This window comes from Marmota marmota, unplaced genomic scaffold (assembly GCF_001458135.2).
Source record: "Marmota marmota marmota unplaced genomic scaffold, marMar, whole genome shotgun sequence".
Lineage (NCBI taxonomy): Eukaryota > Metazoa > Chordata > Mammalia > Rodentia > Sciuridae > Marmota > Marmota marmota.
In genome coordinates, this window is record NW_025999862.1 from 2564479 (window position 1) to 2580910 (window position 16432).

Here is a 16432-nt window from a genome sequence, read left to right on the forward strand (position 1 = left end):
GTGGATTTGGGCAGAGAACGTGGATTTCCCCAGAACGTGATTGTAGACGGCTGGTGTGAGTTCGGGAATAAAGAGTTGCTGTTTGAATCTACAAGCTGTGTGGTGGCTCGTGATTGTGTGCCCAGCCAGACTGCGGCATTTGTGCCCAGCCAGACTGTGGCAGGGGCCCAGGAGGCAGGAAGCCCCAGGGACTCAGCTAGGCTAGCAAGCCTGTCCAGTGGGGCCCTGAGTCTCCCCTCCCGCTCCCCAGCATGGAGAGGAGCCACGGAATGACAGGACCATGGAGCCTGAGTATCTGTCCTCCACGACCTCCCGGCCTGCATGGGGAAGGAGCAAACAGCACTCCAGGGCCTGACGGACTAGGGGAGGGGGCACCTGACAGGATGGGGGCAGGCAGAGATGGGGCTGCCCAGGCTGAGGGCAAGTCCTCCAAGGGCTGGCTGCTGACCTGCTCTGGGCCATTTCTTTCCTTCCATGCTGAGAAGCAGACCCAGAGCTGGAGGAAGCCTTTCCTCTCCCTCCAGCAGGTAACATGGAGAAAGGCAGGCCCAGGCACATGTCCCCACATGCAGGGTGCACGCCCATTGCTGCCCTCAAATCAGGTCACAGGTGTGCAAGAAAGCCCTCTATTGTCCCTTGTATTTCTGAGGAAGGGCCACAGGTGGGCTGCCCACGCGAGTTTCAGCCAGGCATCCTGGGGTACGGAAGAGACACATCCCCGTTTCCCGGCACTTGGACTCCGACTTTGGAGCTCAGCACTTTGGCTGCCCACTGCCAGGCCCATGGGCAGATGAGGAGTTTCGCTCCGGTTCACAGCAGTGGGGCTGGACTTCCCTCAGGCCTCTCCCCAGAAGGAGGATTTATGGCCTATTGATTCAAAATTGGCCTCAAATAAAATCCAAAGGAGATTTATGGCCCTTCTCAGCCATGGTGGGGACAGTGCCCACTGCCAGCCACCTCCTGAGCTCCATGCCAGTCCTCGGAGCTCGCACGCCCCAGGCCTGCAGAACCCTCTGTGGTTCCTCTTCTGAGTGACACTCAGGGAGCAGCTGGGGCTTCAAGGGAGGCACTGTATGTGGGGACAACTGGTTTCCAGGCATTCCTTCACGGGACCCAGGCATGAGGGTGTGACCCTCCCAGGACCAGATTCCACCCAGGTCTCGTCACCAACTCTTGGCCAAAGGGGCTTCACGAGAAAGCTGAGTGTGACCTGAAGTTGGCTGCAGGCCCAGGACGAGCACCCGTCACGCTTTGTCTCATTCACTCAGCCATGCATGGGTCCTGAGTGCTGCCCGTGTTCAGGCCCCTCTGTTGGCCACCAGGATGCAGGGGTGCCCACCCTGACACGCCAGGAGTTACCCCCAGGAACAAGCATGAAAGCTACCATTTATCAAGCACCTACTGTATGCCAAGTCCGTGCTGGGATTTCTATAGTCACTCTCATCAATACAAATAATATCTAGCAGGTAGACACTGATCGTCCCCACTTCCCTGGCTAGGAAAACGAGGCTCAGAGACATTCAGGAACTTGACAAAGGTCACAGCGTAGAGAGTTGGAGGCAGGAGTTTGAAATGGGCCACTGGAGGCTAAGCTGATCTCAATGGCCTGACATCAGGCAGCTTCCCCAAGCTCCTTGAGAACTTCCTTCCTGCAGCTTCTACAGGGTGGAATTAGTGTTAGGGGAAAGACAAACTGCAGCCACTCCACCTCCTGCCTTGCTCAGAGATAGCCCTGGGGAGGAAGGCCAGCCCCTCAGCGAGTCTAGAGGACCAAGGATCAGAGTTCAGGACATGAGTGGCTCCTGGGGCCCCCATTCCAGCCAGTCGGAGAGGCTCCTCCAACCCACTGGGGTTTCTCGGCTGGGACTGCAGGTCTGTGTGGCCCAGTCTCATTTTATAGGTGAGAAAACTGAGGCCGGGCACTGAGAGATTGAGGCCAGAAGTTACCCCAGAAGTGTACACAAGGGTCGCGTTTGGGACCCTGCCCACATCCTACCTTCATTGTGAAGGTCCCCGTGAGGTTCTGCCCACTCCCGCTGGACGGCTTCCCGGCGGTACACCACATGGGTCCTCCCGCTGGCCTCCGTCTCCTGCTGCCCTCGCTCCAGAGGCTCGATGAAGTAGTCGGAGCTGTCTGTGCGGATGAGGCCCGCCTGGCAGGGGTGCGGCCAGCAGGAGGGAAGAAAGAGAAGAGATGTGAAGACACGGCACAAGACAGGCGGGCGTCCATCAGTGCCAACGGGTGGCCTTTGGCAGGCCTCCTGGCTTGGGATCCAGAACTTCGTATGTCAGGGAAGCGGAGGGAGTGCGTGGGAAGCGGAGCGGGTGGGGCCATCCCTACCTGGAGCAAAGTAGAGCCAGGTTTACTGTGCGGGACTCTGATAAAATTTTATTTGAACCAAGGGTCAGTGGCTCTAAAAGTGGCAGAAGTGTGAAAGTCACAAGGGATGAGCTCACACACCAAGGGCCACATCCCAACCCAAGGACATCACGTGGATTTGGCCTTACCAGTGAGCAGAGTGGGAAATCCTAGCAACAAAGGCCGGTCACCTCTTAGGTGGGCGGTGGCCTCCACTCCAGAATAAAGGGCCCCTGTGTCAGCACGTGTAAAGCATGTGTGCACTTACGCCAGGGCAGGGGGCAGCTAATGCTCCCCCATGAGAAATGATTTCACACAAGACCACACATTCTGTTTTCCATCTAATTTTTTGCATGCATCAAAATATTCCCTTAAAAAAAAAAAACCAGGGGTCAGCTGTGGAAATAAAAACATAATCTTGGCCAAGCCAGGCAAATATGATATTAGCCACCAAGGAAGGCAATAATCAAAGGGGCCAATAAAACATAGAAATAGACGTGCGTTAACATATGTGTGTTTGCCTGCAAATGCAGAGACAGGAGCGCACACACACACCTCATCTGTGTGAGACCAGCCCACCTACCACAGTGCGTGGAAAAGATTAGGCGTTAATAAATAAATACGTGTGGGAACTGTTCACTCATTCACCAAACATCCACTGAGTGCGTACAGCATTCAGGGGATGGGGCATGTCAATTTCCATAAGTCAACTGGACCCTGGCCATTTGCATTTCTTTTTCTTTCTGTTTCTTGATTTGCTTTGCTTTGTTTTGTTGAGATGGGGGATCTTGCCATGTTGCCAAGGCTGGCCTTGACCTCCTCGTCCTCCCATCTCAGCCTCCCAGCTGGACTACAGGTGTGCACCACTGCACCTGGCTCTGAACTCCCTTTTTAAAGCAGCCACTTGAGGCAACCCAATTGCACCCGTTTCTCCAGCTCAGCCTGTTCTGGAGCTGCATCATGGGGTCCCTCCCGGTCCACTGAACACCCACCCCAGCAACAACCCAGCTTTTAACACCCTCTCACACGAGTGGATGAAAATGAAAACATGCTTCTGGGTCAAAACCAAGAAGGCAGCCTTCCAGAGCTCATCACAGTCCCCATCAGGAGGCCGAGAATCTTTCAGGGAAAAGGGCAGCATTATTGTCATGAGTTTGCAGCTTCCCCAGGAACCATCTGATCAGATGACAAGCAGTGGCGTGCAAAGGTCCCGGGGTGCCTGTTAAAACGTCAGCATCGAGCCTGACACCGAGCACATTTTCATTCACTCAAAGCACTTTAACTTTGCACCATTCTGTGCCCTGGGCAGGGAGGAAGAACTTTGGCTAGGAGTTGCTCGTCCTCTGAGTGACAGACTGTCCTGCCCAGTGCTACGTTGGGGCGTGACCAGGTGTCCCAGAGGAGTCCTGGAGGATGGGTACACACCAGGTTGCAAGAAATAAAACTTCAACTCGAACCCCTCGCACATGCCCAAAGGGGAATGTGTAGGCCCCATGACAAACCCCAGCAGGGACAGGGACTGACGTAAAGGAACCAGATGCCCTCGGCTGCCCCGCGTCAGCTCCATCCTCTCAGGCAGGTAGAGATTTGCTTGCAGACACATTTTCTCTTGGCCACCAGAGACGAGACCCTCCCCTCACGGTCCCATAAGCACAATCCAAGGGAGGGCTGTGGGGTCCAGGTTGAGTCACATAGTCACCCTGGGATCGGCAGCCACCAGACATCCATAGTCAGAGGAGGGGGACAAATGCAGGGAAAGATGGGAGAAATTGGTGGGGCTTCGAAAGCAGCCCACCTAGGATGGAAGGGCATACTACGTAGAGGGTCCCCTGGGCCACGATGTGGAGGCATAAGGGACAGTGTTGCCAAATCCCAGGGCCTCTACCACCTGCAGAACCTCCTGAGGGAAGCCCGTCTTCAAGATACGCCAGGGTGGAGGACAAAAGGGACAGCGGGTGGTCTCCAGGGCACACACCAGAACTGCTGCAGCCCTGTGGACATGAGGGCTTCTGAAGAGGCTCTGGGCCATGTCCCCCACCATGCCCTCCTGTACCGCTGTCTGAACGGGAGGTTGGAGGCCGTTTCTGCCCTCAGAACAGGCAAAGCCAGAGACCTTCCCTGCCCAGGCCCACCCAGAGCCAGACCAGGCAGGTGGCCTGAGGTGTCAGGCCCTCACCCCTCTCTGAAGCAGGCTGACAAGAAGAAGCCTCCAGACCAGAAGGCAGAAGTCTCCCCCAAACCTCTGGGGCCCAGGCTGGACGCCTCTCCCAGGCCCTCCTCTATTCTGGGACTTCGTTAACCAACCGCACGAAGGGGTCCCCTCCGAACCTGCCAGTCCCTGCCTCAGTCCACATGGCCTCGTCAGAAGAAAGAGTTCCAGAATGACCTGCACGGTGTAGGGCTGAGCTGTGAGCCGCTGCCTTCTGAGCCACAATGCCCCACGGACCCCACGGACCCCAAGGGCCTCCTGCCTGTCGGTCTGAGGCTTCCCGCCCCCAGCGACAAAACCAGCAGGGGCTCTTCTTTTGCTTGTCACCTCCTGTGACAGAGAGCTTCCTCCCTCTCACAACACACTCTGTGAGGTCACTCCTCACATTTTACTGAGCTAAAGAGCACACCCTACATCCCGCCCTCTATAAACAGTCTTATTGTCACCGTTATTACTGACGGTAGTGCCCGCCACTCACGTTTACACAGATCATCTCACCATCGTTGTGTGCTCGGCCTGTGGCATAGGCACTAATGTGAGACCCATTTCGTGGATGAGCAAACATGTTCAGAAAGATTAAGTGATCTGCCCAAAGTCACCCAGCAAGGGTCAGCACGAGGACAGGACCAGCTCCGTGCAGCTCCTGATTACTTCAGGTCATCTCTGGACCTGCTTCTGCCCTCGTGGGCCACTGGGCACAAGGAAGCATGCCTTCCCTAATCCCACCTACAGATCCCAGGCCTCTGTGTGACAGTGCGGGGCAGGGATGCGCCTTCCTGCTCCAGGCAAAGCCTTCCTGGGAGGCCGCCCACCCCCCACAGCACACGACCTGTAAGAGGAACAATCCCTTCCTGCTTCTCGGTGTCATTGGCCTAAAAGGATTCTGAGCCCCACAAAGCCCCTTGGTGTCCCTCACTCAGCTCTTCCCCTCCACAGGTGGACTCCACAGGCTCCTGGGTCTGGTCCAGCCTCCCTGTCCCCAGGCCTCACCCTGGGGTGAAGACTCTGCCTGCCCTGACTGTTGAGGACAAAGGAGCCAAGCAAGCTGGGAAATGAGTTTCTCACTTCCTTTGGGACTGCGTGTCCTACCAGCCTTTCCAGGGATCAAGGGCAGACCCTTCCCTTGACTCTTCTTGTCCTGCCCGTGCATCGTGCCTGGGCCTTGCCCAGGTTCGGCTCCGCTGGGCCTCAGGGATGCTCGTCCTGGAGAGGACGGCTGGGCAAGGTCAGCCCTAGTGCCCGGCGCCAGCTATCATTAAACTTCATCAAGCACTCCTAGGTGTGACCCACCTGGGCGGCCTGGGCCCAGCCTGTCCCCACAGACCCCTGCTGCCCCTCTGCACAGTGAGAGGTTTGGCCCAAGTTCCCTTGAATCTCTGCCCTGGCCAGGAAGCCAGGCACCACTCAGGGCAGACAGACTGGCAAGCAGCGCTTTCTGGCTCCCTGCCTCTTCACTAAATTACCCCCATTTCTCTCAATTTATGAGATGTTTATATTTCTGAAAAGTGGTGGTTAATTTGAAAGCACTAAGATCAAATCAAATTTCGGGATAAAAAATCAAGAATAAGTGGGAATCTAAACTCTGGTAGGCCGGAAAATAAAAGCCAGCCATATCTATTTTCACCAACTTTTTTGCAAACAGTTCAAAAGTAGGAAATACACCCTGGAAAGGCTCTTCATGCAATAAAAACAAAACAAAAAAATCACTGATGACATGCCGTGGAGCCACATGCCACACGGCCCTCAGCCAGTCTCTCCATGAGCGGGCCCGGCCACCCCAGCCTTGATCTAAACTCCCTTTCATGTGGCCGTTCTTCGGTGTCTTTCCTGGGAGGTGGGTGGCTGGTTAGGGGTCAGGGTGAGGAGGACTATTTGAATTTTCTGTTGTGACTGGTGACATCATTTGATCCAGAGGCCTCCGGGCCACACTCTCTGAGGTTTTCCATTCTAGGCTCCCCTCAGGGAGGCCCCAAGTCCATAGTGTAATTCCAGGGCACTGAAGAAGACCTGGTCACATGGTAAGTGGAGAGGTGAGGGCTGCCTTAGATATCCCCTTGTGACCTGCTCTGGGCCTAACTGAGCAAATTCAGTCGGTCACGAGTCGGTAGATGTCTACTGGCAGAATGAGGTCCCAAATATGGTAGCACAGAGTGAAAGCCAAGTCATTTTGAGATCTGTACATACGTGTACATGCGTATGCGCAGATGTGTTCACTTCTAAAGCTGCATGTGTGTGCTTTCAATCGGGAGGCAAGGGTGCACCGAGCCAAACAGCAGACCTCAAGGGAGGCAGAGGAAAAGATCCATGGGGACCGGAAACATTCTCAGATGGACCAGAAGTCCAGGCTTAGACACGGGGGACCTCTAACTGTGCCATCAGGTGCAGAGAGAATGAGGAAGGACAATCTATAGTCCAGATAGGTCCAGATGGCTCTGAAAGGGTAGCCACAGGCCCTCTAGGAAGGGGCGTCCCGAGTCCCCTTGCTGTCCCCTTGGGTGCCCCAACCTTCCTATATACCTAGAGAGGGGACCCATTTCAAGACAGCAGTCCGTGGAGCCAATCACGGGGTGGGCTGGGGCTCCTCCTCTTCCTCCTCGCATGGCTGGCTTATCTTGTGCCTCTCAGAAGAGAAAAAAGCTGGAAGAGCTACCTGCTAGCCAGCCATCCTACCACTGCCTAAGAGAGCGCATCCCTCCTGAACTCGGTCCAGAAACTTCATCACGAGGGTCTTATTGCCACCGGGAACCCTGGGCTGGCGGTGCTGTCCCAGGTTCTAAGCTTCCAGCAAATCAGGCCTTGAAGCTGCTTCCTCTGAACAAATGAGAGGAAGCTGGAGTGTGGGGTGAGGAACAGAGATGGTTTCCACCGGGTTCCTGAGGGGCGCTGGATGTCCCCCACCCAGCACCCTGCATCTCTCCCAGCCACCTCCACCTCACTCTCTCCCTAGACCATGTGTCTCCTGCAACTGCTAAAACCTCGGCCACCTCGAGTGCAGTGCCTCCTTGCTTCCCACCACCGCCTGGCTCACTCAACCCAGCACAGCTAGCCCCCTCCCCCACCAAGGCCTCACCCCCTCCCCCACGCCTCACACCTGGCGTCCCACGCACACCGTGATTCTCATATGAACACCCATAACTCTCTCCCCCAACCCTTCCTGCTCTCCCAGAGAAGCTCCTCTGCCCTGGTTCAGCCCAACCACACCCCCCTACTCGATGGTCACACATTGACGGAGGTGACACACGCAGATATCCTCGGCTCTCACCTGAAACCCAACCACACATGGCACATGTGCGTGACGCTGCTGGGGTGGTGCTGCATTCCCGCGGTCCATGTCCGTTCCAGGTCTCCAAATGGCCAGACTCCCAGCACTGCCCCCGCCCCAACTCCAGGGCTCCCACCACCTGACGACGAACAGCCCTCCCCCACTGGGCCCTCCTCCTGCACCCTGTGCCCAGGGTCACCTCCCTCTCACCTCTTCAAGGGCTCAGCTCCTGTACTCAGCACCCCTCTTCCCAGCATCACATGCTGTCCCCTCTGTCCCTGCCCCCGTCCCTGCCCAGCTGCCACCCCAGGACACCACTTGCCTCCACACCCACTCCCTCTGTGCCCCTCTACACACGCCAAGTGACTTTTAGAGCCACGACTTCCTGGAGGCTCCTCACCTGTGACCACTACGTGACCAAAGCTAGCGATCACTTCTTTTTCTGGTCTCCTCTAACCACACACTCTCCTGGGCATTTCCTCAATCCTGGCTTAAGAGACTAGGTGTTCGCAGGTGATTCCCAAATTACATCCGCAGCCCTGACTCCTCCCGGAAGTCCTTATGTGATCATCCAACAGCCCCGTGGTGGAGTCCTGATCTCCATGGAACCCTGGTGTGACTCCCAGACTCACTCCTTTCCCTGTCTTTCCCAACTCTGCAAACAGCACTACCCTTTTCCTGCTTGCTCAAACCAAAATCAAGGGGGAAACGTGAGCCCAGGGATCAAATCCCCCAACCTCTGGTGGTTCCTGCAAAATGGGTTCAGCTGAAAACAGCACCCAGCGTAAACTGCAGGGTGCAGACCCCCCCAAGGGGTCAGGCTGGGCTGCTGTCTGTGGTTCATGACAAGGGAGGGCAGCCCCACCCTACACACCCGACACCCTGGGACCCGGCTCCTGCCAGGACTCTTCAAGATGCCCCAGATCCCTTCTCCTGGCATGTCCTCACATCTGCACAGAGCACCTACTGCATGCCAGGGCTGACGGGGTGGGGTGCAAAAAGACACCAGAGCAGCCTCTGCTCTCCTAATAAGGACTTGGATCTGGAATATATTTTAAAAACTCTTAAAACTTGATAATTAAAAGACAAATAACCCCATTTAAAAATGGGCAAGGGATCTGAATAGACATGTCTCCAAGGAATATATCTTAATGGCCAATAAGCACATGAAAAAAATGTTCAGTATCATTAGTCACCAGGGTGATGCCAATCAAAACCACCCTTTACGCCCACTGGAACGGCTAGAGTCCAAGTCTGATAACAGCAAAGATGTGGAGAAATCAGAACCCCAGGCTTTGCTGGTGGGAATGTAACATGGTGTGGTCACTTGGAAAATAGTCTGGCAGTTCCTCGAGTGATTTAATGGAATGGCCGCCTGATCCAGAAACTTCACTTCTTGGAATAAGCCCAAAGAAACAAAAACATATGTCTACAACAAAACCATGCCAGTGGGTGTTTATAGAAGCATTACTCCCAGCAGCCAAATGGTGGAAATCTTCATGCCCATCTATGAAAGAACAAATAAACCAAGCCTGGCATATCGCACCATGGAATATTACCCAGTCGTGAAAAGGAATGAAGTACTGATACACACCATAACACGAATGAACTCAGAAAACACTATGCCACCTCAAAGAACCAGACCTCAAAGACCAGATATAAGTGCATTTATATAAATGTATAGAAGTCAGAAATAGGTTAGTGGTTGCCAGGGGCTGGGTAAGGAGGAGTTGTGGGGGGGGAAGCTAAAGGGCCCATATTTCTTTTTGAGCTGATGAATATCTTCTAAAATTGACTATGAGGATGGTTGCATGTATCAGGGAATACAACAAAATCCATTGAATTGTACACTTTACACAGGGTGAGTTACATGGTACATGACTTACATCTCATCAAGGTAGTTTAAAAAAAAAAATAGCCAGAGACAGTGGCACCTGCCTATAATCCCAGCAACTCAGGAGGCTGAGGAAGGAGGATCATGAGTTCAAGGCCAGCCTCAGCAACTTAGCGAGAGCCTAAGCAATTTAGTGAGACCCTGTCTCAACATAAAATATAAGAAGGGCTGGGGATGTGGCTCAATGGTCAAATGTCCCTGGGTTAAATCTCTGGTATGAAAAAAAAAATGCACATTAGGGAGAAGAGAGACACAGGGAGACACATACACAGCACGTAGGTCACCCGCCACAGTGCAGCGTGAGTCAGCGTGGCTGGGTTGAAAGCACGCAGACGCTGAGATTCCATATAATTCAAACCTGATGTGGAAGCCCCAACCACAGGAGTGCTGCTGGAGGCTGGGGCAGCCAAGACCTTGGCCCCAGCCAAGGAAAGTCTACAAGCTGATTCAGACCTAGCTGCAGCCCTAGGGGACAGGCAGGAACAAGGAGCCCTTGGAGGATGGGGCCCAAAACAGTCAGACTTGCCCTCCACTGGCATGTTCTGCCATGCCCCGGAGGGGCGACAGGAGCATTCCCAGAGTGGGCCAACACCCGGGGGGAACACCGGGAAGAGCGAGGCCGCAGCAGCTGCAGGCGGTCATCTGGGGTGACCACTGGGCTCAGTTCCCAGGGTCATGTCCTTGGCAGGCCCTGGGAGGGACCGGGTGAAAGGCTGCTGAGGTCTTGCAGAGCCCAGCCCAGCGTGGTGCGAATCCCTCCTTCTAGGAGAGGCAACACGGTGGGTGGGTGGGCAACACGGTGGGTGGGTGGGTGGGTGGGTGAACGCTGAGACCCTAGGGCCGGGAGCCAAGTGGCAGAGCCAGGAGAGTTGAGATTCCGGCTCTGCCGTCCAAATCATATAATCTGGGGCAAGTTGCTCGACATCCCGGTGCTCTGGGATTATAGCAGCACCATCTTGTAGAGATCGTACCTGGGAACCTAGCACGGACCTGGCCATGCGCCCAGGACTAAGTAAGGGTTTGCATTTGCCATCATGATCATCATCATTGTCATCATCATTGGAACCCCTGTCACTCAAGAAGGGAGCAGGGGGCTCAGGGCTGGGAGCAACACTCTGGAACCACAGGAGGGTTTGACCCTAACTTCTGGCTGCACTGTGGCCTGGGTTTGAGCTGCTTAGTAAATGGGACGATATCCCTGGGGGAGGAGGGGGTACCAGTGGTTGAGCATGCTTAGGGGAAAAGTCTGGAAGAGGGTGATTTTAAAGGTAAAAAATACGTACAGATGAAGGTGGGTTGGAGACATACCCAGCTGCTAGGGAGTTGTCTCTGGATGGCAAAATCATATGCGATTTCCTTCTTTTTAAATTTCCAGGTATTATCTAACTTTTCTATGATTTCCTTGTTGCAAAAGGAAAGCCGATTCTGCACAGAATGATTGCCTACTAAAATGAGAGGGCAATAATTATGTAACTTCCCTTTCCTAAGACCATTTGGGAGGTGGAGGGGGGAGGGAGGAAACAAACTCGTGTTCAATGTCTGTCCCTGTGACAAAATGCCTGAAATAATGAACTTAAAAAGAGAAAAGGTTTATTCTGGCTTCGTTTCAGTGGTTCCAGTCTGTGTGGCTCTATTGTCTTGGGCCTGTGGCGAAGCAGAACACCGTGGTGGGGAGCATGTGGTGGAGCAAAGCTGCTCACCTCACAGCAGCTGAAAGCAAAGAGAGAGACAGGAAGGGACCACAGTCCCAATATCCCCAGTGACCTCACTTCCTTCTACAGGCCACACCTCCCCAGGTTCCACCAGCTCCAAGAGCACCACAGGCTGGCCACCAAGCCTTCAACACGGGCCTTTGGAGGAAGCTCCAGATTCAACCCATAGCACCCACACAACAGAACCCTCCTTTTCTGTTCCCCACTGTCCTGCCAAGCGGTTCAGAGGCTGGGGAGTGACACACCTGAGATTCCATCCCCAGCTGGGGCTCTTCCCAGATGGTGGCACACCTGAGGCCTTCTCCAAGCCTCGGTTTCCACATCCAAAGCCAAAGCTTTGGGAGGATGAACTGAAATAAGGCCTGTGGGACGTCCCTCCTGGGCCTGGCCAGCAGCAGCGTGAGGTCTTCTCTTTCCCTCCTTCCTTGGCCTGGCTCTCCTGGCCCCCACATCATGAGCCTAGTTTCTCTGTCAAACACAGAGTCTACTTTCCGGAAGGCTACAGCAGTGGTCCTTGTGCCTTGATGCTCATCAAAGTCACCTGAGGAATTTGCAGAACTGTCACCCAGGCCAGACGCCAGACCCATGGAATCAACTCTCAGTGGGTGGGGCTTGGCCATCAGCATATTCTTGGAGACACCCAGGGGTTCGGATGTGCAGCCAGAGCCGAGAGCCACACGCCTAAACTCTGGAGGCATCCAACGAAATGTCTGACATTAAAAAGAATGTCTAAGGGACAGTCCGTGTCTCTTCTTAGAAAGAAGAAGCCGGGCATGGTGGCACATGCTTGTAATCCCAGCGCCCAGGAGGCTGAGGCAGGAGGATCACTAGCTCAAAGCCAACCTCAGCAACTTAGCAAGACCCTGTCTCTAAATAAAGTATTTAAAAAGGGGGGCTGGGGATGTGGTTCAGTGTTTAAGGGCCCCTGGGTTCAATCGCCCAGATCAAAAAGAAAAAGAAGACAGCATGGGGTGGGTGCGGTGGAGGCTCAACCAGAATGAGTCTATTGTATTGTAGGAAGTGGGCAAGAAAGAGAGGAAATGAGTGGACCACGTATGTGTGCCCTAAATGGGGCAGGGGGAGGGGTGGCGTCCAGACAGGCTGGGTTCTCACACTTCTCCTGCTGCGACCAAGGGCCCTGAGACCACACTGAACCTGGGCCCAGTGCCGTCTCAGGACCTGATCATCTCTTCCCTGCAAGGTGCCACTCTTCTGTGAGTGAAGAATAATTTGCCCAAATTGCTCCAACAAGGGAGGTGGACCCCAGAAGGAGTTAGGGATGAGGGGCTGTGATTTCCTGGTAGCCAAGGGCAAGTCAATGCCACAGCCAGCCACGCTGGGAAGCCCACAGTGTAAGGACAATCATCAGCAGTACCTCTCTAATGACAAGAATTAGTAGCACCTCTGATGTTTTCAATGACGATGATGGTGGAGACTAGTAACTCTGTTCTCTAGCAAACTAGAAATAAGTTGCTCAGGTCATCGAACACTTAATGACTGTTCTTAAAGAAGGGGGTGTGACTTTGTATCCACCCCCTCCTCATCCGGCAGAAGCAGGGGTCCTGGCGCAGTGGCAGGGCTCTCACCTGTAGGTCTCAGAAGCTCGCCTTCAGCCGCAAACGCTTCCCCGGAGCCCAGGAGAGTGCGGACCTCGCTGGGCCTGCAGCCACCCACAATTTCCACTTCCCAGTGCCCAGGAGCCACGTGGCTTGGAGGCGCCACCATTATAGCCCACCATGCTCGGCCGGGAGCATTGCCGAGCCCCCTGCTTGGCCCCAAGTCCTGGCTGCGGCTGTAGCTTCGGGACGAGGAGACAGGAAGAAGCCCGTGAGTGCCAGAAGGCGGCGGGGCTGCCAGGCCTGGGCTGAGGAGGGCTCCTGTCACGGAGGCTCCGCAGCCGAAGCCCACAGCTCCCCCGATGCCAGCACCAGGAAACTAAGCAGCCAGCCCCTCAGCAGGGGAGGGCCAGCCTGAGGGGGGCCCAGGAGGTCCCTGTCCCAGCCAGGCCTCCCCTCTGATCCAACCCCGTAGCAGCCTGGCCCAGACAGGTGCTGCTGGGCTGCCCGCCCAGCCTCCCCCAGGTGAGATCATACAGGTAATGGTTGTCACCAAGTCCGACACACACAGATCTGCAGCAAGTGGCAGATGAAGGTGTCCTGTAGAAGGCAAGTAAGCAAAGGAGATGGAAAGAGGCATGACCTATTCACCAAAATCCCAATGCCACCTGACTCTGACCCCACAACAGGGCCCTGATCACACACCGACCCCGGACCACCTCAGGAAAGGGTGGGAAAAGCAGGTGTAGCACCTAAATACTGCCAGGGACCAGCCTCAAGCACACGCTCCTGACTTCCAGAGCTCCGACTCCTCACCGAAGCACGGCGGTCAGTTACAGCACACAGATGCCCGCAGCCACCGGGTGTTCCCCAGGGTCCCGCTGCCTTCACCCTGCGCAGCACTCCGCCTCCTCGACCCTCCCTGCCGCGCCCCTGGTTCCTTCCTTCACTCACTCATCAGAGAACAGCTGGGCAGGCCCTGCCAGGTGCTGGGGATGCAGCCCAAACTCCCTCTTCCTGTGGAGCCACCGTGCTGTCGAGGGCTGAGGGGACATCAAATGATGGAACGGTAGCAGTGTCACCTGCGGCTGAACCTGGATCCCAGCTGGCCAGATCCTGCCGCTCACCCACCCGCACAAGAAATAAGCCTTCGATGGGAAAGGAAGAAGGAATGTTCTATAGTCGGGGAGAGCTGGGACCCGGGCAGGCAGTGGAAATTGCTCCAGAGAAAACGGGCACAAAGGCCGGGTGGGGAACGGAGGCTGAAATCTTAAATAAGGGAGTCAGGGAGGGTGGGCAAAAGCCAGAGGGGGCTGAAGGCAGGCCCTGGCGGAGCAGGATCCCCATAGGGAAGGCAGTAAGGAGGACGGGGAGGAGGGACGATGACGGCCCCGGCTGGCTGCTCCCAAGGAGTGACCTGCACTTACCAGGGTGCCCAAACAGCAAGGCGCAGGACAGTCTGATAAGGAGCATTGCTATCACCCCGGGGGACAGGACGTGGCTCACAGGAGAGCCCCCGGGACCTGTTCCACACCTGGAATCACACGTGTCCACAGGGTCCTCACACCGTTGTCCCTGCTATGAGTTCCCAGGATGCCAGCCGTCTCACTTGTCACCTATCATCGCTCCTCCTCCACACGCCCAGGGCCTCTGTACTGCTCCAGCTTCACAGGGGACGCGAACTGATTCACCTCACGCCACCTGCTTTGTTGTGAGCCACCTTACACAAGCACCCTCTGGACCAGACTTCAAAACAAACTCCCTTGGGCACGGGCCCCTTATGAGAGACCACCCCCTGCTCCCACGGGGTGGCTGTGGGTTGGGGGACAGCATATTTCACCCAGAGCCTCCCCATTCGGGGGTGATGGTGACACGGTATCCCATGTCCCACACCCCCAGGCCAGCAGACTTCCCGTGGAAGGTGCCTGGGCAGTGTGGGTGGGCTCCCGTTAGCCTCAAGGGGGTGGGGGGCCCTGGACAGGGGACAGGGTTTTTCTGGACAGAGGGAAGGTGTAAATATGCGGCTGGCTCCAAAGCCAAGCCTGACGAAGGCCTTCAGCAAGCTGCTGGGGACAAGTCTGCTTGGGGACCAGCCGAGTCCTGACAGAGGCTCTCACCTTCAGATCTTTCTCCACCAGGCGCCTGTCTACGGCGGCTCCCTCGGCGGCATGACAGCACATCACTGCAGGGCGTTTGTGGTCCCATGACCAGTGATGTGTACCTCACACAAGTCCCTGCCACCTGCCCCCTCACCGACATTTTGAAAATGGTTAAAGTAGCAGCCGTGGTGACTCGGGTGGAGTCTTGGGGAAGCCGAGCAGCCCCTCGCAGGAGGAGCCTCCTAGACACCTTAAGGGTACCCTGTCCCACCCAGGGGCTCCCGGGACGCCAGGGCCCATCTTCCTCATCACGTGTCATCGGACACACCGTGGCTTATGGTCTTGAGTCACGCTCACGTACACCAGGCCTCTTCCACTGACTCAGGACAGGCTGCTGGGGCCGTAGGAGGAGCGTGGGGCCCCACCAGTCCTGATGGAACGGTCACCTGCTCTGCGTGACCCTGGGCCAGTCCTTGGCTCCCCTGAGCCTCCGCTCTCTCAGCTGGGAAATGAAGAGGGACACAGAGGCCCCCAGAGCCTTTTCCAGCCACAGCTGTTTCCAGCTAGGTCAGAGTCGGGGGGAGGGTGGGGACCGTGATGGCCTTAGACCACCAGGGAGGCTTCATGACCTGCAGCCGTCAGAAGACCCTGAGCCTGTGCTACAGGGAGCTCTGGGCTGCCGGGATTAGGGCTGGTGGTGCTTCTAGGGCTCGGAAGGCAGGGCAAGGCCCAGGGGCTGGAAACAGACGCTGGGGCCTGCAAAGGGCCTTAGAACGTTCCACTATAAAGCCTGGGAAACAGGGAAACCCCGAGGGCACTCGCTGAGACCCCACCCGGCCTCTGTGCCCTCAGGATGGGAGGAGAACCAGCTCAGCCCCTCCACGCTCACCAGCCCCCAGCGCCAGGGAACACCACAGCTGTCCAGGAAGAAAAATCAAACAAGCCCTCGCTGCAAGGGGAGGTGCTCGGCGCAGCAGTGAGGTGATGTCTGGCTCTTACTCCATATCATAAATAAGTTATTAATCCCAGACAGCAAGGCCAGTCACAGGGAGGCCAGGGAGGCAGCCTGCAAGACCAGACAGCCTCAGGACTGGAAAGTCACAGCGCCCGATCACCTCCCCTCAACAGGCCAGCCCGGGGGATGGGCCTCCAGGAAGCAAGAGGAAGAGCCCTGGGATAGGCATCGGGGTCCAGGGGCAAATCCACCGTGCACCCCCACTGCACATCCCCCACTGCGCACCCCCACTGTGCACCTCCCAAGGCACATCCCCCACTACGCACCCCCACTGTCGCATCCCCCAGCTGTGCACCCCCCAACCCGTCCACCCCCACTGCACATCC

At 56.0% G+C, this 16432-nt stretch overlaps 1 protein-coding gene across 1 annotated transcript in view; it reads right to left on the reverse strand.

Moving 5' to 3' along the window:
* The window catches only part of LOC107154753 (A disintegrin and metalloproteinase with thrombospondin motifs 14), a 73230-nt gene that overhangs the window by 48692 nt on the left and 8106 nt on the right, over nt 1-16432 (reverse strand). The window contains exon 2 of the mRNA XM_048809431.1: nt 1997-2153. Coding sequence (XP_048665388.1) covers nt 1997-2153 — 157 coding nt within the window. The remainder of the gene's footprint in view (nt 1-1996; nt 2154-16432) is intronic.